This window comes from Euphorbia lathyris, chromosome 2 (genome assembly GCF_963576675.1).
Source record: "Euphorbia lathyris chromosome 2, ddEupLath1.1, whole genome shotgun sequence".
Lineage (NCBI taxonomy): Eukaryota > Viridiplantae > Streptophyta > Magnoliopsida > Malpighiales > Euphorbiaceae > Euphorbia > Euphorbia lathyris.
The window spans coordinates 52,746,582-52,773,293 of record NC_088911.1 but is presented as its reverse complement, the minus strand read 5'-3'; the positions used below and the strand labels follow the sequence as shown (position 1 = coordinate 52,773,293).

At 33.5% G+C, this 26,712-nt stretch overlaps 3 protein-coding genes across 5 annotated transcripts; 1 reads left to right on the top strand and 2 right to left on the bottom strand.

The window, feature by feature from the left end:
• Positions 1–1,924: 1,924 nt before the first annotated feature.
• Positions 1,925–5,569, bottom strand: LOC136218210 (chorismate mutase 3, chloroplastic-like). 3 transcript variants are annotated; one of them, XM_066004974.1, is made up of 6 exons: positions 4,811–5,549; positions 3,887–4,106; positions 3,724–3,810; positions 2,737–2,883; positions 2,358–2,450; positions 1,925–2,262 (listed from the first exon to the last, which is right to left on the bottom strand). In XM_066004974.1, exons 1-6 carry the CDS (start codon positions 4,987–4,989, stop codon positions 2,026–2,028), a joined length of 963 nt encoding a protein of 320 aa, XP_065861046.1. In that variant the 5' UTR covers positions 4,990–5,549; the 3' UTR covers positions 1,925–2,025. The 3 variants fall into 3 exon arrangements, with proteins under 3 accessions (XP_065861046.1, XP_065861047.1, XP_065861048.1); XM_066004976.1 differs by having other exon boundaries at positions 2,077–2,257; positions 4,811–5,559; XM_066004975.1 differs by lacking the exon at positions 3,724–3,810 and having other exon boundaries at positions 4,811–5,569.
• Positions 5,570–8,988: 3,419 nt separating this feature from the next.
• On the bottom strand, positions 8,989–11,694 carry LOC136218212 (CSC1-like protein At1g69450). The gene is made up of 5 exons (XM_066004977.1): positions 11,644–11,694; positions 10,358–10,688; positions 9,647–9,796; positions 9,467–9,529; positions 8,989–9,203 (listed from the first exon to the last, which is right to left on the bottom strand). Exons 2-5 carry the CDS (start codon positions 10,375–10,377, stop codon positions 9,191–9,193), a joined length of 246 nt encoding a protein of 81 aa, XP_065861049.1. The 5' UTR covers positions 10,378–10,688; positions 11,644–11,694; the 3' UTR covers positions 8,989–9,190.
• A 7,084-nt stretch (positions 11,695–18,778) lies between these two features.
• On the top strand, positions 18,779–20,005 carry LOC136220440 (protein ELC). Its single transcript, XM_066008260.1, has one exon. The coding sequence runs from the start codon at positions 18,829–18,831 to the stop codon at positions 19,834–19,836; it is 1,008 nt and encodes a 335-aa protein (XP_065864332.1). The 5' UTR covers positions 18,779–18,828; the 3' UTR covers positions 19,837–20,005.
• Positions 20,006–26,712: the final 6,707 nt, after the last annotated feature.

The window sequence follows — 26,712 nt, the reverse complement described above, 5'->3', positions numbered from 1 at the left end:
GAGATTCAGGTGCAATGGCATCCTCCAGTTGCTAATGTGTTCAAGCTGAATATCGATAGTTGTAGCAAAGACAACCCCGGGCCAACAGGAGGTGGGGGAGTTATCAGAAATCTAGAAGGAAATTGGATTTCAGGTTTTGAGGTCAATATTGGTATTTGTTCAGCTATTCAAGCGGAGTCGTGGGCTATCTATAAAGGAATAGAGCTTGCATGGAGCTTTGACAGTGACCATCTTGTTATGGAGAGTGATTCTAATTTAGTAGTTTCTTGAATCATAAATAGAGATGGTAATTCGAGTACACGTAACAAGCTTATTCAAGCATATTCTAAATGCCTAGATGGGAACTAAGTGGTCTAGACGGCCTTGGTTTTCAACAGTGATTTTACCACAAACATCTTTTTGTCAAACTCGGTCTAAGTTGTAAGTAAGCCTTATATTAATGGCATTTTGTTCCTTTTATTTAGTCCTTCATAAAAATCCCAGTACTAAAGAAAGAGGACATATAATGGTTAGCTTTTCAGTTGACATAATCGGAAAGGAAAAGGCAAAAACAATTCTGCGCCAAGTTTCTTAAAATGTGTGATGTGTCATTTAAGTTAATTCAATTCACGGGTTAACAAACAATAATGAAAAATATGGTTGAATAGTTTGCTTTTTGAAAAAGACTTACTACTGGCATGGCATTAACTAAACTAATAGAGTACTTGATTTCATATAAATTAATGTAATAAACACAGGTTCTGTAAATTTGTATTTTAATTCAGAATAGTAAAAAATAATAAGACTAGTTTCATTTGGGAATTTAAAACTCATCAGAATATAAAAATATAAAAGCGGCAGAAGAAAAAGACATTCCCATCCTTCAGTTTCTCGTGAATTGTAATTTTATTTTTTTATTGGAAAAAATATAAAAATAAACCATGTGATTTGTGTCATTTTCAAACATAAACTATGCAGTTTAAACGTTGATAAACTGGTATCGTGTGGTTGATTCTGTTAGCAAACACAGTCCAAGCTGACTAAAAATGTTAAAAAAAGTCAAATGTCAGTCAAAGTCAAAAAGCAAAGAGTTATTTTGATCCTTAAATTTATTTATTTCATAAATTAATATCCTTATTATCTAATTATCGTCCACAATTAGAGAGATTAAGAAGAGATATGAGAAAATGAGAAGATGGTGAGTTGAATTTTGGTTTTTGTTTTAGGGTTGATTGGTGATAATTAGATAATAAGAGGGTTAATTTAATCAGTTTAGACTGTGTTGCTAACGGAATCAACCACAAAATACATGTTTGCCAACATTTAAACCACATAGTTTATGTTTGAAAATGACCAAAACCACATGGTTTATTTTTATACTTTTGCCAATATACTATTTATTTATATTAATGGAGCAAATAATTAATTACTTATCTAATCTTAAAAAGCCTCATCATATTTTATGAAAACAAATAAATTCCCCTATATTTACATAAAACTAACATATCATTTTTTTTTTTTGATTGAACTAACATATCATTTTTACCGCTACTTCCCGTGTACACTTAGTGGTAAAGCCAATAAAATTAGCGCCTCTAATGGTACAAAAGTTGTAATATGAAAATATTTTTTAATCATTTTTAGCCAGTGACAAATACATAATTATTATTAAGTTGGAGAATTAATATTACATATATAATTTTCTTTTCTACACTATCTTGCACCCCTAACCCCAAAGTTCTAGAGACAGAAGATTGGAACCACCTTTGGTTTGCTGATTCCGGTGACTAGGGAGGCCGGAGCCCAAGGCACCCCTGTCTCTGCCCCTGTTTTTAGCTGAAATGCTTCATAATCACACATCTATTAATGTAAAGCCCATAAGAACATTGTGGGACAAATTAAAGAATTTTCAAACAAAGCCTTGACATGATATGAATGCTGAAAATAACCCATCATCAATATGCAAACTGCTTCATTGGGATAGATAAAGTCGTTACAAAAGAACAAAAGCTAGAAAGAAATATGACATATGGATAGAACTCAACGTTAATCAAGCCTTCTCAACAAATAATGAACTTGAACTTCCTTGGTGAGAGGCATGATAAAGTTACTATATAGATCCACCACCAAACCTGGATCCACTTTGTACAAGGCCTTTTCTTCATCTTCCTCAGGTTTTATTGTCACATTTAACCCATATCTTCTTGCTTTTATCTCTACCCTCTTTTTTACCGTTTCCTCCACTGCTTCATAGGTCAACAATTTCATCAGCTTTTCCCTGTCCTTTAACAACCAACACCCAAAGCATGGCAACGTCAGAGCTTTTATAACAAGTGAAAGCTGAAAGCGAGAAACTATGTATTCTAAACTCAACTTACTTGCAGCGCGATAGCAGCCTCATAGTCACTAGGGGATTCTTGAAACTTAGCCTCAGCAACAAATTTTCCATAATGGATTCTCCTAGACAGCGCCTGCAGTAATTGCCGAAGCAAATGCAAAGTTTCAGCAAATCATACTCAAGAGTTCATTATACTATCATAGCATACCATTCGTTACCCGAGTTAAGGAGCATCGTGAATGGCTTAAAATTGGAAATAATAAGGATTGAGACAAGAATACCCATAAAATGTTGCCTTTGCAAGATAAATACCAATTTCACTTCAAATAAAACATAAAGCAATGCTCTTGAGCATTCACAAGATTTGGTCATTCCAACACATGATAATAGCAAGCATATCACTCTAATTTAGTATATACCTGCAAGCATAATGTGTCCTGAACAGCAGCAGATCCACAGTTACCATCATTTCCCCGTTTGACCAATCCTGGAAGGAGATTTTTGAAATATGCATCCCAAATCTTCGAATTGATACTTATTGAACCAGCACATGGATGCAGGAGGACCTGGTTTTTGTGTTAGTAGAGAGAGAGAGAGACAGATTACTTATCCAGCATAACAATTGATCCTGCTGTCTGAACTAAGCAATTAACAGTCTGTTTGGATAAGGTGAAGGAGGGGGGTCATTAGAAGGAAAATATTTTGAGGGAAGATTTAAACCCTACCCAACACCCCAATTTGGAGTCTCAAACAAAAAATGGGTTGGATTTTAACCCTTATAAATCCTTAACACTCTAATAATCTTTCTTCCAAAAAAGGTTTTTCTTTTTCTAGTCTTTCCTTATTAACCCCTCCAAACCCATCATTCAAACATACTGTAAAGGTACTCAAGGGCATATTTACAATGATATTTTAATAGTACAGTACTCTTACAGTGTATGGTTTTTTAGAATACAAAACAATTTCTCAAGCGGTTAGATTATATGTGATTCTCATTGGATTTGAAACATCTTGAGGTTTTAACCACCATCGTCAATTCTAATGTGCTGATTGAAGTTTCCATTCACAGAAATCTAGAAAAAAAAAATTTGTTGCAAAATTAGTACCTATTTATTATACCATGTAGAGGTTGTTGCGTTTAATATAATTGGTGCCTAGTTATCACTGCATGCATCTTAAGAAACTATATTGCAAGAACAGAGGACACCCACCTAAAAGAGATAGGTAATTCTTAGTCGAGTTACAATTTCATTAATGACAACTAGAGTCATAGGCATGATAACTTCCTCTAAAAGAATTTCAATTCATCCCATAAACTACTGTAAGTACATGAATTTATTAAAGAAACAAGGTCAAGCAGATGCTTGCTGCAACTGTTTAGCTGTATAGCTGTATAGCATCCTCACCTGTTGGTTCTGCAAGGCGGGAATCATTATATCAGGTAAATGTTCAGGGAAAAAAGGGTGTTCCTCTGGATTCCCATAACGACCCATCTAATTTGAAAAGAAAGAGAGATCAGGCATCTTTACAAAATTGATAGTCCACAATTTTCTGTTATAGAAGAGTTACCTTTGCATGTAAATTTTCTGTTTCTCTCACAATGAACTCTAATAAAGAGCCATTAAAACCGTCCATGGAGAACACATCAGCATCATATGTGTCTTCATTATAGGAGTACTTAGCTCTCATCAAAAGGTTACGTATTATGCAATCCTCTTGCAGAATCAATGAGTGCCTTATATCTTCAAGGCTCAAGCCCTGAAAATCAGCCACCTGATTCTTGGAACATCTACATGTAAAAGATACAAAAGGTTAAAAGTTAGCCAAACAATGCCTGAAAGTCAAAAGCCACACAATAGAATTATGCACATTTAATTGTTCACCTCATTGATGAATAAGGATCAAATATTCAAAACTAGTTAAGTATGATCAGGCAAAGGTTTTTCAACAAGTCAAATATCTATATTTGGAATAATATGTATATATAGTTATAGCAATTAGTCATTGTCAATGACCAAAATTTATTGAATTTTCATTAAAAAAAAAAGTGAACTTTGATTACTGAAGATAGATTCAAATTCTGATAAAAATAATCATCAGATAAAAATAATTAACACACTAGTAAGAAGATGTGTTAATTTCATTCTTTTTTATGATGAGAGAAAATTTATTGAAGAGGAAAGCCTGTACAATTCTAAGGTTCAAACCATAATTGTTAATGGTGTTGTAAAACTTGTATTATCTGCTACGATATCCTTTTTTTTTTTCCTTTCTTTTTATGTTTTCCCTGTTACACTTAAAACAAAAATAAAGGGAAAAAAGAGAGAGTTCAGTTGAGGTACTCACTTCAAATGCACAAGGCTAAAAATTGTCTGCGAAGTTAATAAAAACTAGTAGGTTTACTTGTTTTCATCTCAAAATCAAATAAGGAAACAAATGAATTATGAATAGATGAGAAAGACATGTACTTGAAGTGCATGCCCGTTTTGTTACCTAACAGGGAAAGACGGTGAGGCTGAAAGGTAACAGTATCCATGAGATTTAGATTTTAATTGGAGATACTGAGTTCTCTTTTGACAGTCGTGAACAAAGCTCAAATTGCGCATAGGAAAACTTGTTTTATTGATGCTTGCAGTAGAAGGAAAAATAACACTGAACTTAGTTGCCTCCATTGGTAATGAATGAGAAGAGAAGTAAAAGAATCTGAACAAAGAGATCAGATTGTTAACAAAAAGGCCGAAAGAAGGTTGAGAAGTAGAGTGGAGAGAACAAGGTGGTATTAAAAGGCGGAAAGGAAAACGACAAGTAGAACCAGAAAGGAGAAGCAAACAAAAGTTGTTTGCATTAAATAAAGAGAAGCTCCAAAAGTTGTTTCAGAAACAGTAAACTTACACACATTTTGCATGTGAAACGTTCACAATGCTCAAGGAAGCACTAATATATGTCTATATTTCAGAAAAGAAATTCAATGTTTATATGGAAATTGAAACCTAAACTTGAAGTGAGTCTAAAAGAATGTAATCATGAGTCTTGAATTAGAAGCATAAGCAACGTTATTTATTTTAACATCACATATGCAGAATGGTAATTACAAACAACAACAACAACAAAGCCTTAGTCCCGAAATGATTCGGGGTCGGCTAACATGAACCATCATATAAAACCGTGAAATCAAGTCGTGTCAGCGACACAAATTCGCTCCCTCCACTCCGTCCTATCCACTACCATATTTTCCTCAATTCCCAGTAAACTCATATCACTCTCGATCACCCTCCTCCAAGTTTGCTTAGGTCTTCCCCTACCCCTCACCACTACATCCCTTTGCCACTCTTCGGTTCTCCTAACCGGCGCATCAAGCGCTCTACGTCTCACATGGCCAAACCACCTTAGTCGGTTTTCTCTCATTTTATTCTCAATAGATGTGACCCCTACTTTTGTCCTAATTATTTCATTACTCACCCGATCCTTTCTCATATGACCACACATCCATCTCAAGAATGGTAATTACAAATGAGAGCAAAAATAAAAATGCAAAGATATAGACAAATAATGCAATGACAAAAAAGTAGATAATGATTCTTGAAAGTACTTTAAAAATACACTAATATAACAGTACTTTTGTCTCTCGTCTCTAAGAGTAAGACTTATTTTTTTGATAGTAGAGTAAGACTTTTATTCATTAGCACAAACACAAAAAGTTTAGGGGCTTAATAGAACAAGGCTAAAGTTGAGAGGCTCAATAGCACATAGCACAAACACATAAAGTTCAGGGAATTAAAATATGTGATTTTCCATGCACCGATATTTCACCATTCATTTCATTTTTTATCTCTAAAAACATGGCATTCCACACATGAAAATACTTTCATCTTGTTTCACATCCATTCAATTTAAGTAAAAACACCAAATAACATTATTTTAATAGTATAAATGAAGGTTTTCACTAGTTCATTCATCTAGTTAATACAAGGCATTGTCTAGTAATTTGAAGTTGGAAAATTATTTCCAAACATCCTTTCATCAATATCATAAATCACTTCCACAGAGTACAATGATAAAGAACACACACCATACACAAGAATATCATAAGCAAGGAAGAACAACAGGTATGAGTTGTAAATGCTACAATTGATAGAATAGCAGCTACTTACAATAGAAAAAGAAAATATGCACCCTTTTGATACCCTAACAAATTTAATACCCATGGACAAGCCCCAATTCTTTCATCATATAGCTGGAGGAGCCCTGCCCCCCCGGCCTCCGGAACCACCCCTACTAGGCAGATAGATTTGGCTTAGGAAGCACCGACACTTCTAGGAGGTTAACGTACGGTACGACACTTCGGGGACACGCACCCGACACTCCAAAATAAGTGTCCCCTCTTTTCTTTTCTTTTTTAATGGGGACACTTCTGGAACACTTTGGGGACACTTCTGGGACACTTTGCTGACACGGATTCTAAGTTAATTAAGTAGAATATAGGGGTACTTTTTAAAATATTTTGCAAATTAGAGGGGTTGATATATACTAAAATAAAATAAAACCCTAATAAAAAAAAAGAAATCAAAATATAATGAAAAGAATATAGCAGCCAGCTGCCCCTTTTTTCCCAGTTTAAATAGTTTGAAGTATTTTTATTTTTATTTTTGATGACTTAATGACTTATTATTATTTAGGTATATAATGGCTAATGAATGTTATTTATGATATATATATAAATTTGGCGTGTCCCTGCCATACCTGTGTCTCATATTTTTTCAAAATGCCGTTTTCCGCACCTGTACGAGTACCCTGTCGGTGCTTCCTAGGAAAATTTGACTCAGAAAGGTATAAAATGGGATTGAAATTTTCATTTTTGGCCCAGAAAAGTGTAGTTAGATTTTATATTGTGCGATGCCCATGTTCCTAATTCTCTTATTGTCCTATTGTCACCCCCTGTTCCTCTCTGATCACCAATACCCCCCAAGTCAAGTGTCTCACCCTTCTTCCTCTAATAGACTCTCCAATACAACCAGACTGGTCAAGGTACACAAGGAAAAGGAAAGAAACTTACAGGTACTTTGGCTACTATGAAAAGTGCATAAAAAACTTAGGTAATTAAAAAAATTCAGTCATATTCCTGAACTATGCTTTGTTGGTTTAATCGAAGCACATACCAGCAGGTGATGTATATAATTCCCTACCTTTCACAAGAAAGAAATTATGAACTCGTATACTTTACAAGAAACAGATGTTTACATAAATTACAATTGCCATGTGGACCAATTCGAGAAAAGGAGGCTTGAAAGCGGTTCGGCTGATTCAATCCTGTCGCAATGGAAAGGACAACCAACCTGCTTCAACATCACTTGAAGAAGAGACAAGATCAGCAGAAGGATACAGAGAAAGCCCTTTCCCACTAGAAACTATTGCTAAGGAAAACCCTTATCTTCTCTAATCTCCTTCTCAGTTGGTAATTTTCACGTTCACTGACTCAATGATGAAATCCCCCAAAATGCAATTCAACTAGACATCTAGTATTCAACTCATAGACACATCATTCACCAGCTAATTAGTAAAATTCAGCTAATTATGTTCCTCTTTTTCTAATCTTCCAAATGCTAAACTACGGTGATCTTTTAAATTAAAATTTAATTATCAAATGCAACAAAAAAAACTTAGAAGCAAAACATGAAGATAAATTGGGTATATCATACACATAATAGACACAACACAACACAACAGGAGCCAAAAGGGAACAAAATCCATAGACCTATACAAGATGAACAATAAAAGAAATGGGTATTTATCTCAATCAATTCAAACTGACAGAGATATCTTGAAATATGTTAGAGGATTGTTCCTTGAGATAATAAAGTGAGAAGAATGTCTGAATTGTCTCTCTAAACTCTCTTCTTCACACACTACATTACTGTTTTGAGATTAACTATTCTGTGAATTAATGCATTATATAAATATTTTAGTCTATTATTTTCAGACTGTCAACCTGTTAAAATAAGTAGTTCTTAGAGCTAATAAAAACTATTCTTGTAAGCTTACCTATAAACTTAAGCTTTTAAGTTGAATTGTTATTTGGTATGGTATCAGATGATTAAATTTCAGCACAAGGTAAAGTGGGTCTGTTCTTGCACATGCCTCGAGCCAAAGAGGCATTACATGCGTAGTATGTTAGAGATGATAAAACTACAACTGGAATATTACCTATAGCTTAAGCTTTTGGGTTGAATGGTTCTTTGACAATAATTAACTGGTGTTAGGAAGTTAGTGGTAACTGTTTATAGATTTTGTACTTGATGTCTCTCCTTTATCTAATTATCACCTATATATGTCTACCATATATGTATATTTCATCTTGCCACACAATAAGAACTACTACAGACATCAATGAGAATTAAGCAATTACTTTCTCTGATGATGATGATACTCTGTACCTACTTTCCTAGTGTCCTTCGCCTAGTAGTTTCTAAATTAGCCTTACAGTTTCACAAACTCTACTTCTACAAATGCTGCACACTCTTCAGCAGATTAAAAAGCATCCAACCACCATTGCCACACAGGAAAGCCCGTGCACATCATACATATATATAACATTTAAATTCATAAAACAGTGTCATGAAGAAAACAAAATCATGTAATAACCTTAAGAATCAGATGAAAAAGATTCGACCTACTATGAGACTCCAAAATTTGTTAGTCCTGCGAATCACCATGTGGGAGAGACACGTAGTAGGATGATACTCTGAGAAGAAGCTCTCAACACCTTCACTGACAGTACTGCCACCCGAAGCAGGGATACCACGAACTAAGATGGTGAACTGACGTGGCTGAGGTTTGGATGATGAAAAATAAGCAATCCTTTTTGAAGATATATATTTACTTTAAATTCCTGCAGAATTGAATATCATTAGAACGAGCAATATAGCATTGTCTCTACAAATACCACTTGTTTTTAGAAGTAAATAATTTTATTCCAACATCTAGTTTCCTTTTCCCAACAAAAAGAAAATCAACAACCAAACTAAAATTTCATTTAACACGATCATATAAAAGGTTGATTTTCATTCATATGAGGAAAAAGAAGCCACATTCAAATCCTGCTGAGAAGTATATATATAATAAGATATTACTTGCATACAGTTTCTTACTTACATAATAAGTAGACAGCACAAAAATATAGTGACAATGTACACGGCAGCGAAATGAATCCATAAGCTGCCAACATAAAAATTCTTGTCAATAAATAGCACTCTCGGCACCATTCACCATTCTGAAGCAAATCAATACCAAATCCCATGTGACTTTAAAATACAATTATGAAGTGGAGATTACCTTGACGTGCCACTTTTTACATTTGAAATGGAAAAAACATCCAAAGAATTATTTGACAGATCTGCAAAGTCAATTGCTTGAGTTCCTGAACAATTCACTGGAAGGAGAACAAAGATTCCTATTACCGCAGCGAACGTGAACACTTTCAAACTGCAGTATTAAAATAAAAGGAATCATGTATTAAGCTCAGATGAAACCACAAACAAATGCAAGAATGGCATATGAAAATTATGATAGCCACTTATGCTGTCACAAATGGCAATTGACAAAGTGGGTTAAACAGATGCACAAAATGCATAATGTTCACAATGTATTTATATCATGATAAACACTTATGATTCCCTACATGGAAAATAATGAAAAAAATTGTTATCAAGAACAAAAATTCTTAGAAGATAGCTGGGAATATATTATGTCTCAGTTGCTCATCATGTAACTACTTCCATATGTTCATGCCCAAGTAGAAAGCAAAAGAGTTGGGTTAAACAGGTTGATGAAAATTTTGGTGGAAAAAAAAGCTGGTGAATGCAACCAAATGAAGTCTTTTCCTAATTCTAACAAAAATGATATAGAAACATCACATTTTGATAGTAAAAATATCCATTATCTGTACTGATAAAGTTGCTCTCTCGTCTAAAGAAAAAGGAGTAACTGTCAGTCTGGAATTTGTCCCTGTTTATTGAAGGAATACTTCTCCAAAGACTTCATTACCTGAAAGTAATTATTCGCATGAAAACGACAGCATCCAAGTCAGAGGATGACAATAATTCCTCTTCGGACAGCTTCCATGCTCTTGTAACCTAACCAGTAGAAGGAATTAGCCTTTCTAGGTTAAATCGACTTCTCCGTTTAGAGCTCCCTTCAGCAAGCAACCGCAGTATATAAACTTCATAGTTACTGGGTTGCTTCTTAAGTATGGAGTATAGTACAAAGAATAGAACACATAGACCAGAATTTATTCCCAATGAGGTTAGAAGAGCAGAGACAAGCATCTTGTAAAAGCAATCTCAATTCTAAAGAAGATGACCAATCAACTCCTCAACTGCACCCAAGCATAAAGAAAATACTCAGGAGACAAGATCTTGGAATAGAAATTATGAAAACTAAAATATGAAGACATAAAGAGCATTAGAGGGTACAACACCGTTCAAAACATCAAAGAAACACAAGCATATGATCCAAGTGCAGCATACCAAAATACGATTTGTAACATTGAAAGAAAAAATGAAACAGGAACAGAAACTTCACAAAATGTTAACTGTCACAATTATTGCACAGAGACTGATGAAAGCAGGGTTTATAAAGCAAAAATAATTAGCACTCAGTAATCACTAACATCATGTCAATCAAGAGATTCATTTCCATCAATGATAATTCTACCCATGATCTTTGGCTTAATGATACTGAGCAGGTTATAACTTATAATGTCATCCAGTGATATATGGTATTTGCTGGAAAGAGGATTCTTAATCACAAGAATGTTTATATATGCAAAACCCTCTTTAAGGGTGACTTCAATTTTATCTCTAGAACCAACTCAAACTAATATAAATCCACGACAAATATTTGAAACTCTAATGTGCCAAAATTCCGTTCAGAAACTTGATCCAGTTTCATACTAAAAGTTGATTTAGCATGAGTGAACATAAAACAAATCCTATAATCATAAATTAAAGAAGAAACTAAAACAGGACTTTAACTTAATCAAATGCTTGGAACAACCAATTCCCCAATAATACAACTCAGTATAACGGTACTGATAAAACATGTTGACCTTTTCACACTTCCCCTCCAAATTACGACAGACTTATCTAAAGAAAAATACACAACTCATGCCAATTTTCAGAACAGAGCTTAGTTTTGCTCTTCATCTCATGATTATAAGTTCAACAATCCCAAATGCAGAGAAACAGAAACCCTAGGATAGAAATTACAAAATCAAAAGACAAGAAGATTATGAAACCTCTAGAAGCATATAAACAGAGAGAAAATCGAACCTAGGCACCTAGCTGTGGATCTTGGTGGTGACAGGAACCGAATGCTTCAGTAAAAATATCATAGAATTGATGAATTATTTGTAATTGGCAAAAAGCATATTTAAGCCCCTGAACTTTACCAGTTTTAAGGATCAAGCCCCTGATCAATTATTTTTCCACATTGAACCTCCGATCATTGATTTTGTTATGGATTTGGTCCTTATTTAACTTTTCTGTCGAGTTTGGACTGCATACGTCGTTAGGGCGATTCGGCTTGTTGACATGGACAAATAAAAAAAAAGATTTCTTTGACTAGGAGAGATAAAAATTAAAAATCAAAACGAAATTATAGAAATTAATTTTCAGTATATTCTTCCAAACTCGATTTTCTTCTCTCCCATTTTGTGATTTTCAACATTAGAATTGCCAAATCGATCTTCTCATCTCCTAAACTCGACAAAAAAGTTAAATAAGGGCCAAAACCATAACAAAATCAATGTTCATGGACTCAATGTGGAAAAATAATTGATCAGGGGCTTGATCCTTAAAACAGATAAAGTTCAGGGGCTTAAATATGCTTTCTGCCTTTGTAATTTGAAACAAAGTTTGTCATTTGGATGTTGATACTGTCTAGTGTGAAGTAGCTTGCTTGTTTAATTTAGGCCTAATACACAAATAACCTCTGAACTTGTACAAATGTTGCAACTGCCCCCTTCAACTTTCAATTGTAACAACTTACCCTTCAAACTTGTCCAATTGTAACAACTTACCCCTTAAACTTGTCTAATTGTAAAACACAACCCCAAATTGCTAACATGGACTGCAATTGAAGAAACACGTGAAATACAAAATCTGTAACGCTCGTGTAGTATATTAATCAGATCTTTGGCGTGATACAAATCCGAAGAAATTTTTTTACGGTTGCTTCAAATATGGGGTAAAAAAATTCTCAATTTGGGGTTATGTTTTACAATTGGACAAGTTTAAGGGGTAAGTTGTTACAATTGAAAGTTGAATGGGGCAGTTGTAACATTTGGACAAGTTGAAGGGGTTATTTGTGTATTAGGCCTTTAATTTAATTACCGGTATTACCCCTAAACGTCATTTTTTAATACTACCTCCGTTTCATATTGTGTCTTTTTAGCGACTCTTTTTTATTTCATTATACATGTCATTTTATATGATCAATACACGTTAAGTCATCTTTTTTTCTGCTATAAAACGTGAGTTTATAAAAATTAATTAAAATAATTGACTTATTATAGAATAAATAAATAGTCGAATCAATAAATAATGGGCAACAACGTTTTTTTTTTCTAATATCCTTAATTTCTATGCAATTTTCTAAAACGATATGTAATATAAAACGGAGGGAGTAATTCAAACACCAATATGTGGCGGGTTCTTTATTGGTATAAGAAACTAGTCAAAAAACCCGGAACTTAAGACAAGTTTTTGATCAATTGTTTTCTCACATTGAGACTTTGATTATTGATTCATATATTATACCTTTATTTAACTTTTCCGTTGAGTTTTGATGACGGTCGTCGTAAAGGATTCTGTTTGCTGACATGGAAGTTTTTACTTCCATATGGTCAAATAAAAAAAAATAAGTTTATTGACCAAGAGAGAGTAAAAAGTAAAAATAAATTACATAAATCGATTTCTAGTAGGTTTTTCTAAGCTGGAAATCAAGTTTGGAAGAACCTGTTGGAAATGGTTTTTGGTGTAAGGAGAGAAAATCAACTTGGCGATTCTGATGTTGAAAATCGTAAAATTAGAAAGGAGAAGATCGAGTTTGGAAGAATCTACTTGAAATTAATTTCTATAATTTCTTATTACTTTTTAATTTTTATCTCTCATAGTTAAGAAATTCTTATTTTTATTTGTCAATGTCAGCAAGTCAAATCGTCTTAACGATGTATGCAGCCTAAATTCGATGGAAAAGTTAAATATGGGTATGATCCATAACAAAACCAATGATCAAGAGCTCAATATAAAAAATAATTGAGACAAAAAGGACTTAATTATGCTTTTTGCCAAGAAACTGTAAAGCATCAAAGCATGGACATTTTGATGACATTAGAGCACCTCTAGTGCTAAATTATAAAGTTTGTGAGTTTTTAATTGCCACGTATGATACATTAGAGACTAAAAGTAATATCCCATTAGAGTGAGTTGTTATTTCAAAATTTGTTGGAGTTAAAAAAAAAGTTTAATTAATGAGTATGGATTAAAAATATAATTTTTCATAAAGTAAAAAGCAACATTTTTGAGTCTGCATGCGGTGCCAAAAGCGCCTCATCTAGTACCTCCCATGAAATGCATTCTCTTACAAAATTTTCTTTTTTCTGTAAAGTAAAGTTTGTAACTCTTTTTTGTTACAAATCGAAAAAAAAAAACAATTGCAATAATGGTAGGTTACAACTACAATAAAGAAAATTACAACTAAACCACATGCATTATGCATTAGACTGCTCTTATAATTAAAAAAAAAAGGTTCGTTAGCAGTCAACTGGTTGCTACCTACACTAGTCACTTTCGCCTTCCAGCTTTTAGCTACTTTTTACTTTTAATAGTATATTATAGTAGAAATCTTCACATTGCCCCTAATGATCAAATTGAAATTGATCATTCACCGTTAAATTTAGTCTGACTAAATTTAAACCTTAGGATACTTTGAATCTCCACCCTAAGATTTTAATCAGTCAAGATCTAACCGTGAATGACCAAATTGTATTCAACTGGATTTGACTTGTGAGAATAATATAATTTCTATTTTTATTATATTTGTACCTATTATAGCTTTTATTGTTCTTTGTAGTCGTTTTATTTCTCGTTGTAGTCTTTTTTCTTCCTTTATGATCTTGTTCTGGTTGTAACTTATATGTGTTGAAGGTTTTATTGTTCTTAATTTCTGTATTGTATCTCTACTTTTTAATATAATAGAATGATACATGATATTTAAAAAAAAAATTAAACTATGGATAAGATCATGTTATGTAACATGTGGTTAATTTGTCTGGCACAATACCACGTTAAATTGGAAATTGGAGTAAATAATTTAAATTTTCTGAAGTTGAGTGAAATATACTAATATTTTTTTATATTTCCATGGTATAACATTCATTTAACTAAATTATAACTTCAAAATTCTCCTCCTACTTTCCTCTCTTCTCTCCTTTTGGATGATGTGATGGGGTTAGTTTCTCTAGGCTAAACTCGGGATAAGTCTCTTTTTGGTTTTTTGTTTGTTTTTTCCTTTCTTTTTCCTACCAAAAAAAAAATTATAACTTCAAAATCAATTAAGATTTTAAACTATTAAAATCATCAATTAGGTTTACATTAAGCAAAAATCATCAATTGAGTCTCTATCATATTTTTAAAAAAAAACTGTGATTATTTGACATGCACTTAGGGTCTGTTTGTTTTACCTGCTGTTTGCTGTTGCTCTTTGCTGTTTCCTGTTACGGTTTGCTGTTTCCTGTTTGAAAAGGCTGCTGTTCCAAAAAGCAGGGATTCCCTGCTTTTATAAAAAGCTATTTTTCGGCTACAAAAGGCAAACAGGAGGTGTCTAACCAAACACCTTAAACTCTCATTTTCAAAATGAAAAGCAAATAAGAGGTCGAAAAGCAGCTACCAAACACCCCCTTAGCCAAAATGTGTTTGGGGAAGAGGGTCTGAAACTGTTCAACCGAATAATTTTTCAATTAATGATTTTTGCTTAGAACGGGACTCAATTGTTGATTTTTACTTAGTTCAGGAATCTTGAAGAGCCAAATGAGTGTTATATCATTTATAAATTATATTTTAATTTTAATTTTGTTTCACTGGAAGATTTTTTCATTAATTAAAAAAAACCTATTTGTTAAATTTTGATATCGTTTTATGTGGGTAGTTTTCTAGATTTTTCCTGCTTGACATGAGACCAAAATAACAACATGTGAGAGAAGGGCCGGCGTCCGGCAAATCCGCTTCGATGCTTAAATTAGTGTTTCACCCATAATTAATTATGGTTGGTTTTGTAATTAAAAATTTTTTTTGGCCCAATTAATTAAATTGACTAAATTAATTAATTTTAATAATTAGGTGATTATGGTTAATTAAATTGATTAATCCTAATTAATTAGTTAGTTAAAGGTCATCGCAAGTTAACATGGAATTGGATAGTGGGGAGTTATTTCACAAAAGTTTTGTTGGTCGTGGATTAAGAAAGAACAGTTATAGGAGCATTCTTGAAACATGGGTAGTTGCACAAGGGTTACAAAAACAAATGAGTGAAGTAGAGAAGAGGTTTCTTTGAGAGTGGAGCAAGACACTTCCATAACAGCAGCTATAAATAGAAAAATGACAGCAACTATAAAAAGGAAAATGAACTGCAAATTGAACAGCAACTATAAAAAGGAAAATGAACTGCAAATTGAAAAGAAAAAATCAACCCAAAAACACAAAACTCAATATCAAGTTTCTGTAAATTTCTTTCAATTAGGAGCAAATGATAGACATCCATCTCAACCACATCACACATAGCATCATCTTTGTAAGCCCCAATGGAAATAGGAACCTTACACCAATGAATGACGTTAAGCTTCTCCTCATCTTTGATCCAACCAACTCGATATAGTTTCGGATGTGGTTCAGGTACCAAGCCAAATTTTCTCAAAGCGGTTTTACTAAGGATGTTCTCTTGACTTCCCCCTATCAACAATCACTTCACATTTCATCCTATGGATTAAACATCCCCGATGATCCATTATTAATGGGTTCACAATACACCCTATCATCATCTTCCTCTTCACCTTCACCTATTACCATATTAGCACTTCTTCATTTTGGGCATTCATTGGATCTATGGCCCGGTTCATTGCACTGAAAGCATTTGAAAGGTGCAATTTGACATAAGGGTTGTTGTTCCGAAGTGGGATGGAACCCCCCTCACTTGCTTTCCATTCCCAACGGGCATCTTCCTGGTACTAGACCCTTTTAGTCCTAATAGCACTTGCAAGTTGCTCCCCATCATCGAGGGACTCTAAGTGTTCCCGAGTGGAAGTGTTACCATCCTCACCCATCCTTCTAGAGTGCTCTCGACTCCTTACACTCAATTAAGACTCCACCTTCAATACTAAGTTTCGAGCATCTTGTACCCAGATGACCATTTGGGTGCCAATTCTGTCTTGTATATTGTACCTCAAGCCTTTAAGGTATCGTGAGGCCTTTTGGCTTTCAATTTTCGACAAGTTTGCCCTTGCCGAAAGACACTCCTACTCCCTTGTGAACATCCACGGTAACAGTAAATGTATTGTTCGTAGTCGGGAGGTAGAAACCTATCTCTATAACCAAGACCTTATCAGGTCCCTTCCTCCCCTTCTTCTCTCTTCACCAATATGGTCCTACCAACCTGAGGCACCATCTTTCAACCGATATATGCCACTAATCGAACCTTCCTCTCATCTAGTATTCCCGCATATTCAAAGAACCTCTCAACCTCCGATAACCAATCAAGAAACCCCTCAATATCAAGTTCACCCCAAAGAAGGCAAGTGAATCTTTAATTTAACGGCATTGTCTCTATCATAATTACCTCCAAACCCGCCTCTTATCCTCCACATACGGGTTTCCCCCAACATGATTCATACGCCCATGGCCAACATCATTATTAATACTCATATTTCTAGCAATTCCATTAGGCTCAAAATCATCAAATGCATCCCCATTATTATCACTATCAACATTATGAATAATAACAGGATTAAGACGTCTTACTTTATCCCATTAATGGCTGAGCTTGATTTCGCCCTTGTGGAGAAGGTGGTGGTATCGAGTGCCATTGGGGTTGAGGTCTAATAACCTCCTCTTGCCTCCGGTGAGGACCTCCGACGGGTGGTGGATGGATATTTCTTATTTCAAGCTTGAGATCTTCAAGAGAGATAGCAAACTCTCTCATAGTTGCATTGTGCCTTTCATTTTGTTCCATGAGGGCTTCTCTAAATCTCTTCATGCAAGTTTCCATGACTTCAAATCTCTTGTCATTGGATTTCATTGCTGCTTGTGGTGGACGGGGTTGAACCATTGCCAAGAAGAAGTCTCTAGGAAGGAAAACGACTCGGCTCTAATACCAACTGATATGGATCGAAATCGGACTAGAAGGTTTTGTTCTTAAATCTACAAAGAATTTTTTCTCAGGCCTAGCTTGAAGGAGTTAATCCCAAAGAAGGTTGATACCTTTGCTCCAATGGAGGCTAATAATTTCAATTCATCAAAAGTTAAGTTTCATTACAAATAAGGAGGTCTATATATCTCCCCTAAAAGTGTGCAAAAATACTAAAATATCTCCACTAGGGTTACAACTTGAAGGGTTAAAGATAGGAGTAGTATGAGAATAGATGTGCAAAGGGCAAAGATGATAATAAGTCTAATGGAAAAACAGTAAATAAGATAATGACATATAAGTAATTAAGAATGTGACATCTCTTGTCTCGTCTCATTCAACTTGGTAAATAAGGCAACCTACACGCCGAGTGAGGGTGCCACACGGCGTGTGGGTGCCTCGCTGCCCCTGGTGGCGTCTCACTCGAACCTCACATGGCGTGTGAGTCACTCCACATGCCAAGTGAGCGTGTGGGTGTAGTTCTTCCCTTTGGGGTGTTTGAACTCCGCCTCGTCTCTCTTCCGCAACAACTCATCGATCTTTGTCTCTTCCACTTCAGGTCTCGCGTTGGAGATGTCTGCATCACTCTCCCTCTCAATAACTAATATATAAATAAAATAAATAAAATTTATACATTTTTAAATTTTGGTTATTGATGTGTAACTCTCATTTTAATGTTTTGAAGTTGACTTTTTTTTTTTTCATAGATATATGTAGATTGTATAAGAAGTTAATTAGGTAATCCTTATATCCAACATCGAATTCCAGATCTTTTGCTTTCAAATTGTATCTTTAATTTCAATGTTTTTATTTAATAAGTGTATTAATTTAGATAAATCATATTTTAATTGTTTGTCTAAAATGACATAAGATTTTACTTAGGTACTTATGAACCTAGTCTAGTCTTGGTGCAAACAATTTCTTACTTATTTACGTTTAATATATTTTATACACATATCAAATCTTAATCCATAACTATGAAGCTTCATAAGATTTTTATATATAAATAAATATCAAGGTTTTATAAAAAATAATGAGGAGTTGTCTCTTTGATTTGAATGGCATTATCATCTTCAATCCTATTCATAGACACTGCACTTAGCTGCACCTCCCCTTATGCACTCTCATACCCTCAACCCAAACAGAAATGGCTTATCAGAAAACACCTTCTTTCTCTTATACAAGACCATCCCACCTTGTCTCCTTCTACCGATAAATTCACCCACAACGATGGCACCACCGTCAACCTCCTTTACACCTCCGGCGACCTCCGTGTCTCTACTCATACTCCGCCTATACCTCTTACCATTTGGCTCCACGAAAACTATCCTTACATGCCTCCTCTAGTATTCGTTTCCCCAAATTCCACATCTCCAATTCACAAAGATCATCCCTTCGTTGACCTCTCCGGCTCTACTTCCGTCCCTTATCTTCAAACTTGGACATTTCCTCGCTGTAATCTCACTAAACTTGTTCATAATCTTGTCAGGATTTTCCGCCATGATCATCCTCTGATTATCCCTAATTCTTCTTCGCCTGCTGACTCCGATTTTACTCACCCGTCCCTTGTGTCGAAGATGGAGGCGATTGACCGTCTCGCGGGGATGCTTCACTACGACATTCTTGCGTTGAAGGCAAAAATTGGGGAAGAAGTGGAGGAGTTAACGGAGTTGAAGGGAGAATTGAGGAAGCGAGATGCGATCACAAGGTGTTTGATGATTGATCTTGAGAGGGAAAGGTTAGGGTTGAAGGATAGAGTGATGAAATTGAGGGATGAAGGTGATTTGGTAATGAATTGGGTGAAAGTGAATGGATTAAATTTAGAAGAAGAGGGATTGGAAGGGGAAGATGAAGAATCCAAAATGGTGATTGAATGCGTTGCAGCAGATAGAGCAATAGAGGATTTGATGTATGAAATGGAGAAGGGATTGGAGGGAGAAGTGATGGGTTTTGATGAATATATTAAGCAGGTAAGAATATTGGGTAGAGAGCAGTTCATCCATAGAGCCATGCTTCTCAAATTAAGAGGTCCTCACTTCCTCTATTCCCTTCATTCATGCATATAATCAACTCAAATGATCAATGATTTGCTCAACTTCTAGTAATTAAGTATGTTTCAAACAAATTTCTAATTATGTAGGATATGTTTGAGTTTATTGAATCAATTTAGCTCTAATTTATATATATATATATATATATATATATATATACACTTGTACGCAACCTTTGCGTTGCTCCGGGAAATTGAAAAAATCGTTATTTAACATTAGTTTTTATCAAAATATAAAAACAAAAAATTCAGGGAAAAGTACAAAAATAAATCTTATGCTTACATCTATTTTCGATCAGTACCTTTGTGGTTTAAAAATTTATAAAATGGTGCCTTAAGGTTCATTCCATTAGCAAACACAAGCCAAATTGACTAACGGTATTAAAAAAGTCAAAGGGAAAAGAGTTAATTTTATCCTTATATTTATTTATTTTATAAATTAATCCTCCTTATTATCTCATTATCACAAACAAACCCCAAAATAAAAAATAAATATCAATTACATCATCTTTTCTATCTCTCTTTAATTTCTTATTTTTCTTCTACTTTCTCTCTCTAGAATCAATTCAACATAAGAGCAATGAATGTATGTGTTGGGGTATACCGAAAACTCAACTTTCTCCATTCAAGCTTCAATATTGACGAATTTGATAAGCTCTGATAAGGACAGAAAGAAAAGCAACGACTGGAGTGGGAGAGTCAGAGTCGAAAAGAGGATTCCGCTTCATGACCTCGTACGGTAACGCTGCTGATCGCTACGGAACCCTCTTTGGTCCCTTTCTTTCAGTCTATTCCCCATCCGTATCTTCTTCCTTTATCTCACATTTTCAGTTTCAAGAACCCCATCCACCCTCTGCTTTAGCTGAAGATAATTTGGAGCAACCCCGTTTTGAAAAGATCATAGCATCTGATGTTGAAGAGCCTTCTATATAGACATAGATTCTTTACCAAATCAAACTACGGAATCCAATGTAGAGCCTCATATTGAAACCAATTCGCTTCCTAATAAGGAAGAAGTTGAAGGTGAACAAACTGATCAACCCAAACGTAAGAGGTATGCCTCTGAACCACTAGAGACAGAAGGAAAGAAATTTGTATTTGGATCAAGAAAAGTTAGCAATCCCTCATTTTTAGCTGCCCATTCCAAGTTTAAGAAATGAGCTCAACAACAAATTCAACTCGATCACCAAATCAAGATGGTGAAGTTGAACCAAAGACGGAGACAATTTTATCCGGTGCAAATACTATAATGAGGACAAAGGAGCTCAATGTGCTAAACAACATTGTGCCAGATACTTTTAGGGGTTAAAATTGTAGAATTTGTCAAATTTGAAGCTTGAATGGAGGAAGTTGGTTTTCAGTATACCCGAACACAATACATCCATTGCTCTTATGTAATTGATTCTAGAGAGAAAATTTAATAGAGAGAAGAGAGAGAAAGTAGAAGAAAAATAGGAAATCAAAGAGAGATAGAGAAGATGGTATAATTGATTTTTTTTTATTTTAAGGTTTATTTGTGATAATTAGATAAAAAGGGGGGTTAATTTATAAAATAAATACATATAAGTATAAAATTGACTCTTTTTCCTTTGACTTTTGACCTTTTTAACATCGTTAGTCAAGTTTGGCATGTGTTTGCTAACGGAATGAACCCCAATGTACCATTTTGTAAATTTTTAAACCACAAGGGTGCCGATCGAAAACAGGTGTAACCATAAAATTTATTTTTGTACTTTTCCCTTTTATTTAATAAAAGAAAATGTCATAAATGTAATCCTTGTCAAAGATATTTAAATGCACACACAAATTGACACAACGAAGTAGAAATTTATCAATATAACATTGTTTCTAGCATACTCCGAACTTCGTTTGCTATGATCATAGAAAGTGCGAATAAAATTACTTCCATTTGAAAATGGGTATGAAAAGGCTGGCGAAATTGAGAAATGAGACATGTTTCGTTTCAATAGCTCCTAGGTTAGCAAATCATCAAGAGATATGTTGAGTAAAACCACTTGAAAAAACAGTAAATAGAAATAGATAAATAGTGAGTTCCATTGTTTCCACGGTTACTAAAACAAATACAAAAAAAAAAAAAACATAATTACATATACAATGTTTATAACATGAAATGTTGCCTAACACAAAAATGACCACATTGTTACATCATTCTAATATTTAGAACATGCCTATTTCAGAACCATGCAATTAATAGTCTGGAATATCTACTATCTTATCTTTAACATTTTGGAAACCAATAAAAATTATTGAATGTAATAATTAAAAGGGACATTATACCAAGTAATCTTATCTCGTATTATTTATAGTACAACTTCAATAAATCTTTCACTCATAGTTCCTAATTATAGTAAATAAAACAAATTAAAAACTACAGTTTAATATCCCAAATAATTAATTTTATAAAGAAGTACAAAAAATGCATATAATGGCAAGTCATGTTTATTCATAATCTATTATTTTATTTCAGAAATGATAGCATATGTAGCGAAAGTAAGACTCGTCTAATGAGGTAAGCAACACAAACATGAAATAGGGAAATCTCCAAATGAAGTCTTACCTCTAGTTATCGCTAGCAAAAAATTGGAAAACAAAATCCATATGTAATATTTTTAAAGTGTTGTGTATAAGCCTGTTGTGAAAAAGAACAATTTATATTAATTTCTTTATCCATAATAAGTACAAATATATGTATAGTAAATTTGTTTTTTTTTCTCTTGTAAAGTAAAATCTTACGGTACAAAGAAAATCAAGTCCAAATATGAACACTCAATAATATTTATAAAAAAAACACTTAATCATTAACAATTTCCTAAATGTAAGCATCTTAGATGATGCAATTCCATATTTTGATACACACAAAAACTTATAAATTTTACTAAATAGGGTAATAAAAATGATATTCTAATTTGTAATGTCAATGCGAATAGCTTAAACTTCAACATGAAAGATTAAAAAGAAGTTCTAAGAGTTAACATCATTTTTTTATTCTAGAACTAAATACAAATGTAAAAAAAATATATATATATATAATGTACATTAGATACTAATAAGAAGTAAAAAGGAAAAAAAGTTTAGAAGGGAATTTAATAGATCATGTCCTTCCATTTAGGCTAACATCTAAAATTCTACAAAACCTGATATGGTATGTTTGACAAAAATTGATGGTCATTTAAGAGTATATATAAGAGTGAACATTTTTTCCCATTTAGAGTAAAGTGTAGTGTTAGGCGTCCGTAAATAATAAAAGATATCGATCCCACAGAGAACGCAATTGACACTTAACTTATATTGTTTCTTTATTCATTTTCTCGAGTTTTATAGAAAATCATTAATTTGGTTAAATTGTTTTAATCTATCTTAGTTAATTAATATAAACTACTCCTATGATTAATTTCCATGCATAGCCTAGATATAAGTTGATAGTAATTAAACGGAATGAACAATTATCAATACTGTCAATCTTCTGCAGTCATACTGGAGAATTACTCTTAGTCCAATCCCTCGATCTAGGATTAAGAAACTTAAGTTTAATTAGATTAATAATACTAACTCCTCGACCTATCGTAGTGAATTAGGATTTTTAAACTAAAAAAACAAGTTTAGATATACAACATGATTATCATCTCATAAACTGAATCTCTTCTAGATTTATGAACTGATAACTATTCCTATGTTTTGCTTGTATGAATTTTCATAGAATAGACATAAAGCAATAAAGAATAAAACATCGAACATAGAATAATTTGCATTTGATTGATTGATGTCTGGTAATGTATTGATAATGTTAAACATGAATTGAAGGTAAAGAATGCATAAAAAAGACGGTAACAAAGAACATTATAGGGTTTGTCAATCTTTTTACTTATCCTTGTAAGGTTTGTCAAGCCTCGGGGTTGTCTTCTCTTATGTATATTCTTCTTGCATCTCGAGAAAGCTTATCTCTCGACCTCACTTCTTTCGGTGCATTGGATTGAATCTCTAAGTAAGATACTTCAATATCTCAAACTCATAGTTGTATCTCTGATTCTGAAATATATCTACATCTCTATATGATGATTCGAACTTGTGAACCATTTGAACCATCCAAACTATTGTGGAAATGATGGAGGAAACTTCTTTATATAGATGTAGAAAAGTTGTTTCCCTTGCAAGACATCCCTGTATAAAGATATGATGAACGGATGTGGCTAATGGCAAAGAGAAATGTTGATTCAGGCGAAAGGATGTGATTCCCAGATGAAAAACCATGTCTATTTGTTGAAAAATATCTATCACAAACGAAATAGGAGTGTCACGTTCGTGACATGAGAAACTAATTTTGTACAGGAAAAGTGTCTGTCACAATCACGATAGGGGTCACGATCGCGACATGTACTTTTCTTGTATTATCTTATTTTGCTCCTTATTTGCATGTCTTTTGCTCGTTTTATGTTGATATTCTTTAAATGTGAATTTTCATCCATGTTTACCCTATCTCTGCTCAAATCATAAACAACCACGTGAAATCTTTCCAAAACATTTGATAAAGTAAACTAAATGCATGAATATGAATGTGAAAATGCATAGAAAAAAAAGTAAATTTCAGACCTATCATGTAGTTTGAACAAAGGTTGTGTGGTACAAAAAGCATTAACTTTTCCCAATTATGAACAAATAGTAGAAATATAAAATGACTATTTCTAATATCTATAAATCACTTAACGTATCTTTAAAGGAAGAAAAAAAGGCTATGAGAACCAAAAGAACAACATTAGTGTGATGTAAATTAATTAGTTGCTTATCTCAATAAAAAAAAATAGTTTCAATTGTACAAAAAGTACAACAAGATAGTGCAAAACAAATTTCCTAACAACACACATTGTCATTCATTTTCTCTGAATTTCTATAATAGGTTGAAAAAAAAAATCCAATGATGGATTAAAAAAGTAATGTCGTGTTAAAATTAATTAGAAGTGATGTAGAAAGAAACATGACTTCAAAAAGAACCTATTGTAAATTAATTAGAGAAAAAGAAAAACCAAATCAATTAATTAGTATCAATCAATCATAAAGCTTCTTACCTAAGAACCATAGAATAGTATGACATGCCAAAATCATTTTTAGCTCGATGAATATCAATATGGAAAATCCTTAGCAAGTAACCTTAAGTAGAATATCTTTGGCCTTGTAATTCTACATTAAAGAATTAAACATAATAATGAGAATGAAAGAAGAATCTAAAGACTAAAATATCAAATCAAAATTGTTTGGAAGATGGAAGTTAATTTTAGTAAATAACGCAAAAAAAAGGAATAATCAACAAAGAAATTTGGATTGCAAAGGAAATCCAGAATTTTATCTTCCTTCACTAAATATAAAATGAGAAGAAAAACCCAAATAATTGACAATCCTCCATCAACAAAAACCAAAACACATACACATGTAAAATAATCATAGTTGAGGACCATACAATATCACTAACATAGGATGAAAGATAAACTCAACAACGGAACACATGAAAAACACAAAACACATGTATCTTTTGGCAAAAAACAATGGACCAAATATCATTAACACGAGTAGTAAAAGAAACTAAAAATGGAGTATATGAAATCAATTAAGGGAAGGAAATAAACAAAACAATGCTCAATAGAAAACTATAATCAACCAAAAACCCAAACACTAAGAATTCACATATTTATTAGAATAAAAGGAGAATACGAACCATTCATATCATTGTAGCAAAATAATGAAAACATAGTTACAATGATAACATATTTACCTCTCAAAACCCCACACACATATTCAGGACAAGGAAATCATATATACACCTAAAACATGGTAATTGTACATCCAACATAATATCATATCCAATCCAAGCAAACTCTTAGAACAACAATAAGAAGATTAGAAATGACATTTAACAATGTTCATGATTCACAAGTTCGGATTTTCGGGTTGAGTTCAAATTCATGGAGGAGGAGGAGCCTGGAGTTTCTTTACAGAAGAGATAAAGTTGCGTACTCTGGATACTTTGCTGATGGCTCTTTGTATTGGTTGTGTAGACCAAATAGAGGTGAATATGCTCTTCTTGCATTTGGTATGGAGAAAGAGACGATATGTGAAGTGTCTGAACCATTATATCCTTACAAAAGCTGATTGCCTCATACTGATATACATGTTCTAGATGGCTGTTTATGTATGAGTTTCTTCTCTTGGAACACATTGTAATTGGAATCTATTTTTTATGCGAGGGAGAAAGGTGGAAAATGGAACAAACTGTTCTCTATTACACCATAAATGTCGCTATTGTTCGATATAAACTGGTTTAGGGATATTGGAAGGAAGGAGATAATAAGATAATTCGGGATCTTGGATTCAAGTTTATAGTGTTGTATGATCTTAAAGAAAAGACATTTGCAACAACTGAAAAGAGAAAACTAGTTGGTGATGTTGATAAAAGACTTTGCTGATATCCATTTCTTTGCCATCAAAGTCTCGTGTCTGACGCGCTGCAGACTTAACACGATGGCCATTATCAGGGGCGGAAAAAGAAAAACACGAGCCAAGAGCCTTAATGGAATTGAAATGTTTGTGGAAATTGCAGTTGATGCTAAGGGTAGAAGGAGCTGATCTATATTTTATGTCTTTCGTTTTTTATCTTGTAAAGACTATCAAATGTTTATCTAGATCATAATTGAAATTAACAAGGGCTTGATCTTTGTGCCATTACACTATCTATTTCTTGTTGTTGATAATTGGATTGACAATGGAAGCGCATACACAGGCAATGATGAAGCCAAATCAAAACATTTCGGGATCAATTGAGGAGAATGCGTTCAAAATTACATATCTGTTTGATTATTTCTGTCAGATTTTGCTAATGCCATTT

Bases quoted from the DNA above. Each gene is read 5' to 3' on its own strand.
- LOC136218210 (XM_066004974.1), bottom strand. From the start codon at position 4,989: ATGGAGGCAACTAAGTTCAGTGTTATTTTTCCTTCTACTGCAAGCATC. The intron at 4,107-4,810 runs GTAACAAAACGG...TTTTACATGTAG, and splicing joins TCACCGTCTTTCCCTGTTAG to ATGTTCCAAGAATCAGGTGG. The intron at 2,263-2,357 runs GTAAGTTGAGTT...TGGTTGTTAAAG, and splicing joins AGGCTGCTATCGCGCTGCAA to GACAGGGAAAAGCTGATGAA.
- LOC136218212 (XM_066004977.1), bottom strand. From the start codon at position 10,377: ATGCGAATAATTACTTTCAG. The intron at 9,797-10,357 runs GTAATGAAGTCT...TTAATACTGCAG, and splicing joins ATGCGAATAATTACTTTCAG to TTTGAAAGTGTTCACGTTCG. The intron at 9,530-9,646 runs GTAATCTCCACT...TTATGTTGGCAG, and splicing joins GTAAAAAGTGGCACGTCAAG to CTTATGGATTCATTTCGCTG.
- LOC136220440 (XM_066008260.1), top strand. From the start codon at position 18,829: ATGGCATTATCATCTTCAATCCTATTCATAGACACTGCACTTAGCTGC.